This window comes from Ylistrum balloti, unplaced genomic scaffold (genome assembly GCF_031769215.1).
Source record: "Ylistrum balloti isolate Yb309-2 unplaced genomic scaffold, AGI_CSIRO_Ybal_v1 Utg371642, whole genome shotgun sequence".
NCBI classification, from domain to species: Eukaryota; Metazoa; Mollusca; class Bivalvia; order Pectinida; family Pectinidae; genus Ylistrum; species Ylistrum balloti.
In genome coordinates this window covers 49,921-60,977 of record NW_026782835.1, presented here as the reverse complement: position 1 = coordinate 60,977, position 11,057 = coordinate 49,921, and the positions used below count along the sequence as shown (strand labels likewise).

General features: G+C 40.8%; 4 protein-coding genes across 4 annotated transcripts; all 4 read left to right on the top strand.

Annotated features, from left to right (window-relative positions):
• Positions 1–373: 373 nt before the first annotated feature.
• On the top strand, positions 374–1,270 carry LOC132563233 (uncharacterized). Its single transcript, XM_060227986.1, has one exon. It carries the CDS (start codon positions 374–376, stop codon positions 1,268–1,270), a length of 897 nt encoding a protein of 298 aa, XP_060083969.1.
• Positions 1,271–1,352: 82 nt separating this feature from the next.
• Positions 1,353–1,961, top strand: LOC132563232 (small ribosomal subunit protein uS4-like). Its single transcript, XM_060227985.1, has one exon. The coding sequence runs from the start codon at positions 1,353–1,355 to the stop codon at positions 1,959–1,961; it is 609 nt and encodes a 202-aa protein (XP_060083968.1).
• A 3,452-nt stretch (positions 1,962–5,413) lies between these two features.
• On the top strand, positions 5,414–6,676 carry LOC132563230 (hydroxymethylglutaryl-CoA synthase-like). Its single transcript, XM_060227984.1, has one exon. It carries the CDS (start codon positions 5,414–5,416, stop codon positions 6,674–6,676), a length of 1,263 nt encoding a protein of 420 aa, XP_060083967.1.
• LOC132563229 (isopentenyl-diphosphate delta-isomerase-like) lies at positions 6,673–7,791 on the top strand. Its single transcript, XM_060227983.1, has one exon. It carries the CDS (start codon positions 6,673–6,675, stop codon positions 7,789–7,791), a length of 1,119 nt encoding a protein of 372 aa, XP_060083966.1.
• The last annotated feature ends 3,266 nt before the right edge of the window (positions 7,792–11,057 follow it).

The following is an 11,057-nucleotide window of genomic DNA, read 5'->3' as shown; positions in this document are numbered from 1 at the left end:
TACGGCTACATTTCCTGTGTTTCTCCTCTCTCTTGCGCTGGGGCAGCTTTTTGCTGGGGGCGCTATGGTGCTTATTTCCAATGCTTTAGGAAAAGAAGATGAGGATCAGGCAAAACAGTATCTTGCGCAGGCTACAATATACTGCTTTCTTTTTGGCATAGGAGTAACTGCGTTAGTTTTCTTTTATGGGAAGTACTTACTTATATTTCTAGGTGCAAAAGCAGAAGTGTTAGCGTACGCCGTAGATTACTTACGTGTTCTTTCGTTAGGATTTCCCTTTCTTATGGTCTTGTTTACTCTTAATGCAGGGCTTATGAGTAGAGGGAATACTAAATTTATTAGAAATATATACATTATGAATGTACTTATTAATATGGTATTGGATCCTCTGTTTCTTTATGGTGCATCCATAGCAGGAGTAACTATTATACCAGCCATGGGTATTAAGGGGATAGCCCTTGCAACAGTGCTTGTGCAGGTGCTTGGTGCCATACTTGTATTGAGAAAAATAAAAAGAGACGCTCAGCTCCCACAGAGATTAAGTAAGGTAAAATTGCAGAGTAACTGTTTCAAAGAAATTATCTACTACGGACTCCCCTCGTTTTTTCAATTACTACTTGTCTCCATTGGGCTTTCTGTAGTTACCTTTTTCCTCTTTCTCTTGCAAGGAAACGATGCAACGGCAGCGTATGGTATAGGTCTTCGTATAGAGCAGATGGCACTCATCCCTTCCTTTGGTTTTGGTGTGGCTCTCTCAGCATTGGTGGGGCAGAATAACGGAGCAAAGCAATATAAACGTATTAAGCAAAGTTTTGCTATAGCACTGCTTTTTGCATTCTTACTACTACTCAACTTTATGTTACCCCTCTCTCTTTTTGGGCGCCTCCTTACAGGTATTTTTACTACCCGCATAGAGGTAATACAAATAACAGAAACATACCTCTTTTTTGCGCTTATAGCATTTATGGGGTACCAGGTACTCAACTTATCGCAGGGTGTGCTTACCGGTATGAAAAAACCAAAAATAGCCATGCTTATTATTGTTATTAGGCAGCTAGTGCTTCCATTTATCTCTCTCCCGATTTTTGTCTACACCTTCCATATGGGGATGTTGGGTGTCTTTACAGCTATTGTAGTAAATGTGTGGATATGCGCCCTACTTATGTACTTTTTTGCTAATCGCTTGGTGAAGCAGCATATGCAGCATAACGAGCGTGATTTAGAAGCCACAGAAACCGTAGCAGTGCAAGACGCAACAAGCGATGTGTGATCTATTTATATAGATATATTTATATAAATATGCTATAATGATAAGCAATAATGGTACGCAATATAGTAAAAGGTAATAGATAATGGCAAGAATTTTACAAGCAAAAGGAAAAATAGTAAGAAGGTTTGGTATCAATATCTTTGGTAATCCAAAATACGATAAATTACTCAAACGAAAACCAGCTCCACCAGGAGAATTACGTCAAAGACGCCCACGCCAGACTGAATTTGGACGCCAGCTTTTGGAAAAGCAAAAGCTTAAATTTAGCTATGGTGTTTCCGAGAGACAGTTACGCAATATATTCAAAAAAGCAAAGGTTATGGGGGGTGTAACAGGCTATAACCTACTCTTACTGTTAGAGAGAAGGCTTGATAACGTTGTATATAAAGCTGGGTTTGCAAGCAGTAGAAATCAGGCACGGCAGTTTGTATCTCATGGTCATATTCTCTACAACAACAAAAGAGTAACCATACCCTCCATAAATGTGAAAGTGGGAGATAAGATAGAGGTAATAGACAAGAAAGGTTCCGTAGTCCTTATTCGTCGTTGGCTTACTGAAAATAGCGCTCGAGCTGTGCCAGAGTGGTTAAAACGTGAGGAATTAAATGTAGAAGTAACTATGTACCCGACACGTGATATGATACCATCAGTAGCAGAAGAGCAGCAAATTGTGGAATTCTTTTCCAAATAGATATTTATATCTAGTTTTTTATCTTCTTCTCGTTATACTTTCTTCCTGCGTAAACGAGCAGAGTGTAGAGAGTAGAGCTGTTGCAGATACCCATACGTTAGCCCAAGAACGCGTAGCTCCATCAGTATCACGTGAGGCATTCGATGATATTCAATTAGACTCCCTGAGAAGGAATAGAACGTTTCGCTTTGCAATAGAGTCTCAAGTATCAGAAATAGACCCTCACGCCGTATTAGAAACAGAGCTACTACAAATTACCCATAGTCTCTTTGCAACCCTACTCAACTACAACCCTATAAGTTTGCAAGCAAGCCCTGCATTAGCGCAATACTGGAGTTTTGAAGAGGACGATAGTATGTTTCGCTACACATTTACCCTAAGAGAAGCGTATTGGACAGATGGAACCCGCATAACTGCGACACAGGTGATGCAAAGTATATTACGTAGCATGACGCCGAAGATCAAGACAGAGTTCTCCCTACTGCTTGCGCATAGTATTGTAGGAGCAGAAGAGCTTGCTATGCTCCCCGCTACCGCAACAGAGGAAGAGCTACGTAATGCTGCAGACACCGTTGGTATTACAAGTAAAGACGAAGATGCTCTTTCTATACAAGTAAGAAACAAGGAAGCGCCATTGCTACAGCTTCTTGCTCACCCACAATCAGCTGTATTGCCTATATATGATTTTCGTGTCAGTCCACCAGCAAATAGCATGCTTCTCTCCTCTGAAACATGGTTAGGTGCCGGTGCATTTCTTCCGCATAGCATTACTAGTACTGAACTTACACTACAGGCAAACAAAGATTTTTGGGTACAGCCCTGGGTGGAACAGCTACAGGTATATACTGGGGTGCCTAAGCAGCAGCAAATGGAATTGTACGCAGAAAAAGGAAGAGGACGCGTGGACTGGGTAAGACGTAATGCTACTACCACAGAAAACAGCTCCGTAACGCAGGAGTATGCTACACAGCTACATCGCACTATGGCAGGGCTGGTGTTTCTTGATATCCCCATAAACTCTTTTTTTCATGCACAATTCGCAGAGGAAGACTATACTCTCCCTGAAGACAGCGTGCTTGGCGACCCCTTGGAGGACGTACGCAAAGCATATGTAGAAAGAGGGGTAGCACATATAACAGAAGAGCTACGCTCTCTTCACGGATCCCCAGAAACCCAAAAAGCAACACAGTTCCTTATGCCTTATTTCCGTTCTAGATACAATTTTTCGGACACAAACTATACTGAAGGCAACCCCGAAACCGTTGATGCATTTGATATCGTATTGGGAGAAGAAGAAAACAGCATTGGTATTATACGTCTTGCTCAGCTTATGGAGCTACGCTCGTATACAGATGTGCTCCGAGCATATGCTGCACGTACGCAAGAGCAGGAGCAACGTATACTACGCATAGGCTACGACGAGGATTTTTTACGAGATGCAGCAAAATCTTTCGCAGATCTGCTTGTGCAACGTATAGGTATAGAGGTAGAGTTGCTACGTATTCAGAATTCCACTTCTTTGAGTATAGATCTAGGATTGAGCGATGAAGAGTATGATGTTATATTTCGCTCGTTCTTTCCTCAGACAGATACAGCTCTTACATATTTCTTTTTACTCTGGCAGCAAGCAAATACCACGACACAGAAGGAAGAAGATGGTATGATACAGTTCCGAAATGAATTTTTAGAAATAGAAGGTACAGAGCATACCGAACTATATGCATTTCTTGACACATGGAGTGCTTCACTCCAAAGACTAGAGCGAAAGCGTATCCCACTTTGGTATCTTATGAAGCAAGAGTATATCGATGATTCAGAATTTGTATGGTGGATACCCCAAGAAAGAAGTTGGCACCCCCTCTACCCCTAAGCCTTATGCTTATTTCATAATATAGAGTGCTATGTATATTAGAAATATACACATGGTATAGCAAATGTACATACAGAATGTCGTGTTCAAGTAGATATTCCCTACCTATGCAATAAATAATCATACCCTGTATATTGTTATATATTTATATACAATATAATTTATATAAAATATTATATATAAAAACATACATAATATTAATTATATTATAATTAATAAATTAGATTAAAAAAACAATAGTTGTTATTTATAATTATTCACTTATAGTGGGTACGTGAGCTATGTAAAGACAAGTAATACACCCAGTTTCTCTTTGTTCCCGCTGTGTCTACTCATGAAAAATGTGATCTTGTGTTTTTATTATAGCAAGCAATGATATATATATAAGAAACTTTATGTGAGTGCATATTAGCACTTATATAGAAAAGGAGAAAAGTATGTTGCAGAAAAAAAGCGCTCAAAAATATGCGTTTTCGTATCGCAGTGTACATGTTGAAGTCGGTTCACTAGCTGTTTCTGTTCCAAAATGGAACACAGAAAAACCCTTGAATACTATATTCTACAGAATTAACACAAACAATGATGCAGGCATTAGCATTGATAAGGATACAGGAGCTGTATCTGTCTTTGTGAAAGAAGTAAGAAAAAAAACATCGTATATAGTATCTTTGCATTCTAAAGATGCAGACACTGAACTTGCTCGTACAAGCATTACAGTGGAAGCGCTGGTATCCCTCATTACAGGAACATTAGAATATAATAAAATAGAAATGAGATACAGCTCTATTGCAACAAGCCCACCAATATGGAGAAAGCGAAAAAATAAATACCAAACAGTTCATTACAATCTCTCGCCAACAAGATCTGGCGTGCTTATTGATTCGTTTACAGGAGATATAATTGTTACCTCCGAGGCGCAAGTGATGCAAGGCGCTCGTTTTACGGTAGTGGCACAAGGAATAGGACAATGTGGCGGCAGCGTATCTTCACATGTAGTTATTGATGTTACAGCGTTCCCTGTTTTAGGTATACTACGTTATTCGCACATTGTTGCAGATAAAGACAAAGGGAAAGAAATAATCAGCGCACCTATATGGGAGGGTGAGTCATCCGAGCAGGGTATTACTTATAGTATTGCTCCAAGCAACACAAACGTTGTTATTGATAAAAATACTGGAGTGGTATCTGTACTCGCACATGCCCCCCCTGCTACTGAAATGATATACACAGTGTATGCAAAAGGTGTTGATAACTATACTGGAATTGTCAAGGCTGAGATATCAGTGCGTATACTGTAGATTGAGACGCAATTATATAGAATATCACAACGGCTGTGTATTTTGCCCTATGGTGCTTCTTAGTTGCTTCGAGCTTTGTGTGGTATTTGCTTATATGCTATAATTATGGTATATGGTATATGCACCTATGGTAATAAAAGCATCACCACCTTTAGAGCAAAGAAGGGGAGCACCAGGTATTGCACAATCATTACAAACAGTACGTATTATAAACATTATAAGAAAACAATTATCAGAAATTGTTACAGATATAATTTCTACTTTTTCTATAACTAAGAAAGGCAATGATCAGTAAAGAGACAGTAGGGATTGACAATATTGGGTACTACATACCCAAACCCAGAGTGCCAGTTCAACTTTTACTAGAAAAAGCTTTCAAAGAGTATCCGGAAACGTTTGCTAGGATGCAAAATGCGGTAAAAACTACAGGGCAGAAATGCATAAGAATTACCCAAAGTTGGCAGGATTCTGTTTGCTTAGCAACTGAATCCGTACTAGATCTACTGCAGAATATATCATTGGAAGCACTCCGTTTTGTAGTATCCGCAACAGAAACATCAGTAGACGCTTCAAAACCCATATCAGCATATATAATAGGAATATTACAAAAGGTGGGTATACGTATTCCCTCTAATGTAAGTACGTATCAGACACAGCATGCCTGTGCTGGAGGGGTTATAAGCATTATGCAATGTCTTGGTATGATTTCAAGCGCCAAGAGGGCATCAACTGCGCTGGTAAGCATGACTGATATTGCACGTTATGAAGCAAATACCACTGCAGAAATAACACAGGGTGCTGGATCTGTCTCTGTATACTTAAAAAAACATCCAAGGCTACTCTCTCTTGATATTCACAATGTGGGACTGTACTCAGAAGACACAGACGATTTTTTTCGCCCCAATAACAGCAGTACTGCCAAGGTGCGTGGTCAGTATTCTATGAAATGCTATCTTGATTCTGTGTACAATGCACTATTAGATTGCGCTGAAAGTGTAGGGAAAAGTATTACCGAGATATGCGAAGAGACCCACTACTTCTTTTTCCACCTTCCCTTTGCTACTATGTCGACAATAGCACTAGAATATATCTTTAAGCGAAAATTGAAGTGGTCTCTTCAAAAAATAGAAGAGTTTCTAGATAATAAACATATACAGCAAGCCTCTGAGGTAATATCATGGATTGGTAACACCTATACATCTTCTCTCTTTTTTTCTATGGGGTATCTGCTTAGTAAGCAGTACGAAGCAGTACAAGAAAGCATAGTAGGCAAAAAAGTGCTCGTACTGAGCTATGGGTCGGGAAATACTTCTATGGTAATTCCTGGCCGCGTTGCACAACAAGCGCCTGAAGTTATCCAGTCGTGGTCTTTGTGTGATCAATTACAAACTGGCAACGATGTTGAAACCCAAGTATATAGTACGTGGATGCAGCACCACGATGCTATCCCCCCTAATGAAAAAGATCTCAATACAATACAATCAAAGTCATTCTACCTTTCGAGGATACGAGAAGATGGGTACAGGGTGTATAGCCAGTCACCATGAATGATATTATATCAAGAAAGAAAGCACACCTAGATATCTGTATTAATAGTGATGTAGAAAGCAATAAGAGCTTTTTTTCTTCTATTTTTCTGTCTCACTATTCTCTTCCCGAATTAGACTACGAAGCAATAGATACTAGCAGTGAATTTCTTGGACAGAAGATACGTTATCCTATATTTATATCTTGCATGACTGGAGGCTCTGAAGAAGCGTATAGTATGAATAAGAAATTTGCAAAGGTAGCTGAGGAATTTGGTATTCCTGTAGGACTTGGTTCTATACGTGTGCTGTTAGAGAACCCGCGTTTACTTGCTGAATTTCAGTTAAAAAAGATAGCGCCATCCGTGCCATTACTTGCCAACCTAGGGGCTGTGCAACTCCTTGATATGAAAAATACTACAGTCTTAGATTCTGTGCTCTCAGAGCTGCAGGCGGATGCACTAGTGTTTCATCTAAACCCCGCACAAGAACTGTGTCAGAGGCACGGTGCAAGAAATTTTCAGGGGATACAGGAAGCGCTAAGAGAATACATAGCAAAGAGTACAGTACCTGTTATTGTAAAAGAGACAGGCATGGGACTGCATCCGTCTGAAATGCAGTACTTGTTAGGAATAGGAGCGCGGTATGTAGATATTGCGGGTGCAGGTGGGAGTAATTGGGCAAAAATAGAGCTTATGAATAATGCACAAGGATACCATTATCAGCAAGAGCAGGCCTTTGCAAGCTATGATCACTGGGGGCACCCCAGCGTACTGCTACTACTTTTGAGTTATGGCATGGAAGGACGCCTTGCATCGGGTGGTATACGCAACGCCCGCGATGTGCTTATCAGTCTTGTGCTAGGGAGTAAAGCTGTTGGGATTGCGTTGCCCATAGTAAGAGCGGCAGCAAAAAGCATAGAGGTATTGCGCGAGTACATATCAATGCTCACACAGCAATTAAAACAGTTTATGCTCTTATCTAAGGCAAGAAATGTAAAAGAAGTATCCGCTCTTCCTTTTTGGATGAATGCTGATCTCCAGTTCGCTCTTCTTTCTTACAGCAGAGCAATGGGTTTGGTATTACCAGAAAAAGTAAACAAGCAGGTACTAAGAAGTAATACTACTTGGAATTAGTAAAGGACGTACTATATTAATAATAGAAACAAGTATTCTCAAAAAAAACTAAGAGCTTCATTTCGTAGGAAGACAATGCAAGAGAGAATAGAATGCCTCACCGAGATGGTACATAATGGAAACAGTGACTACACATCGGTGTATAGTGAGAAGATCAAGAACTACCTTCTCCCACACGATGATTTCATTGCACTAGCTGATACTATGATAGAAATACCTGTGGGTATCTTTGGTGTACCCATAGGAATAGTACGGAATGTGTATGTAAACGGCGAGTATGTCCATGTTCCAGTTGCCACTGAAGAAGCGTCAGTAATATCGGCGGCGAATTACACTGCAAGTATACTGGATACCGAACAAGGAATACAGGCGAAGTGTGGCCCAGCACTACAGACCGCACAAATAGCGCTACTAGATGTAAGTAGTGCAGGAGAAGAAGTCTTACGAAAAGAATGGAAAAAAATACAGGATAGATTGATGGAGTTACTATTGCGCATGCATATGCGAGGAGGAGGCCTAAGGTCTTCTGAGTATAGACGCTTACCTAATGGTATGTTTGTATTTTATTTTAGTGTAGATGTACGTAATGCTTTAGGGGCCAATATAGTTACCGCAGCAGCCGAAGCACTAGCACCACTGCTAGAAGAGTTAAGTGGAGGAACATGTCTTGCATCTATTCTTAGTAATTACAGTCTTGAGAGAATAGCAGAGGCAGAGTTTACAATTCCAAGCTCACGCCTTCGATCTTCACGTTACAGTGGCAAGGAATTAGCAAAGAGAATAGAGATGATGAGTAAGTGGGCAGAGGAAGATGTCTATAGAGCTGTTACGCATAATAAGGGGGTTATGAATGCAGTGAATGGGTTAGCATTGGTTACCGGAAATGATACACGGGCATTAGCTGCACAGTTCCACGCGTTTGCTTCGGCTATACGCAAAGGCACGCAACACCACTCGCATTACCAACCACTCTCGCGTTTTAGTTATAGTGAGGGTATGCTTTCTGGGGTACTGCAGATGCCTTCGGTACTTGCTACCGTAGGTGGTGGGACATCACACCCTCTTGCAGAATGGAGTCGACACATCATGAGTATAAACCACGGTAAAGATATTCATGCCCAGCAGCTCAACTGCATCGCTGCGGCGTTGGGGATTGCACAAAACCTAGCTGCCATATTGGCGTTGGTGGATATAGGTATACAGTATGGGCATAAAAAATTCCATAACAAAAGAACTATACATACAGAAAAAAAACTATGAAGAAGATACTAGCCAGCGCAGGCCCCTCTCTTGCTTTAATTAAATACTGGGGAAAGGAAAATAATGGAATAAATATACCAGCGTGCACAAACATAGCAATAACCCTCGATACGCTTAAATCTTCGGTAGAAATAGAAAAGTCAAATAAAGATAGCCTTATGTTGAATGGGGAACAGCATTCCTTGGATATTATTGCACCAACTCTCAATCAAATAAAAAGGAACAGTAACCGCACATATGAGCATGTAAAAATAACATCGTATAATTCTTTTCCTACAGGAGCAGGCTTTGCGAGTTCAGCTTCGGGTATTGCTGCTCTCACGGTGGGACTGGTTAATATCTTTGGCCTTTCTGTGCCTAAGACTGAGCTTTCTCAGTATGCACGTCTTGGTTCTGGTTCTGCATGCAGATCTATTTTTTCGGGGTTTACTATTTGGAAGCAGGGCATGGAATATGCCTCTCAAATAGAGAATGAGCAGTACTGGCCAGATTTACGTGTTATTGTCTTTATTGTAAGTTCTGAGAAGAAAAAAATTACCTCTCGAGAAGCTATGCAGATTTGCAAAAAACATTCTCCTTATTATTCAGAATGGCTACGTTATAATACGATGTTAACGCGCGACATGCTCCATGCTATACGTAATAAAGATTTGGAGCAATTAGGATTTCTTGCCGGAGCGAGCTACAGAGCAATGCATGCAGTTATGATTGCAAGCATGAAACCTGTAGTGTATTGGCAACCGACAAGCCTGCAACTTATCTCGATAGCTAACGAACTCCGCATGCATGGAGTATCAGTATGGGAAACTATGGATGCTGGACCACAGGTAAAGTACTTGGTAGAAGAGAAGGATGTTAACACAATATTACAAAAAGTAAAGGAGCAGCTCCCCAATATTGAATATACGCTATGTAAACTTGGAAAGGGCGCAAGTAGTGTAGATGTTTCATAAGCGCCAGTACAGCGTAGCTTCTAATATGCTGTTGTGTGGGGAATACATTCTTACAGAAAGCGATGGGGCTGGTCTGTGCTTTGCAGTAGAACCACGCTCGTATCTTACAGTTCAAGTACGGAAAAAGAAAGATGCTACAACACCTGTATGCATGCAAAGCAGATATAAGGGAATGTGCATACAATATCACAGGCATAGCGACTGCGATTTTTGGCGATGCGCTGACACCATACTACCTACTCTCTATAATAAGCAGAATAAGTATGCAAAAAACATATTATCTGAGGACGAATACCTCTTTTTAGAAGTAGATACATCGTCGCTTTTTTCTGCTACAAGTAATCAAAAACTAGGACTTGGCTCCAGTGCATGTGCATCAATACTCGTGTCAGCTGCACATATGTTACTTCACGGTTTAGATCCAGTTGCGGAAGCAGACATACTCCGAGAAGGCGCGCAATGTGTGCACTATCTGTGGCAGGGAGGGCAAGGAAGTGGCTACGATGTATACGCATCAGCAACAGGAGGCAGCAATCTTATTTCTCGCACAGCATCTGACAAGGGAAACAGAAATGTATTAAGTACGGTAGCAGTTTCATACCTGCAGAATTTTACATGGATACGCTGGAATAACACAGAGAACAGCGTTTCTAGCAGAGATGCCCTTACGCATTATAAGCACTGGAAGCAAAGAGCGTTTCACAGCTACACTACACTTCGCAGAGACTACGATGCCACACTACAGCAATGCATTGCGGCAAGAGAGATGCGTACGTTACTGCGTAGCATCGATGCGCTAAGGAACCTAGGACTACGCTTAGGAGAGTATATCTCAGTATGTGCAGAAATATCTCCTCCCACCCAAGTACTGACATGGAAGGCAAGTGGCGCTGGAAATGAGTGCGGGGTGGGTATTCTTCATAGCAGTAAAAAACACGATATGCACCCACACAAAGAAGACGCAAAGGCGAAGTACGAAGTCATACGATTCTCTGGAGGCTTTCGTAGAGAATACTAGATGCTAGTATAATAACTAGTATAATAAAGAGAGTC

Coding starts and splice junctions, on each gene's coding strand:
- LOC132563233 (XM_060227986.1), top strand. CDS start 374: ATGGTATTGGATCCTCTGTTTCTTTATGGTGCATCCATAGCAGGAGTA.
- LOC132563232 (XM_060227985.1), top strand. CDS start 1,353: ATGGCAAGAATTTTACAAGCAAAAGGAAAAATAGTAAGAAGGTTTGGT.
- LOC132563230 (XM_060227984.1), top strand. CDS start 5,414: ATGATCAGTAAAGAGACAGTAGGGATTGACAATATTGGGTACTACATA.
- LOC132563229 (XM_060227983.1), top strand. CDS start 6,673: ATGAATGATATTATATCAAGAAAGAAAGCACACCTAGATATCTGTATT.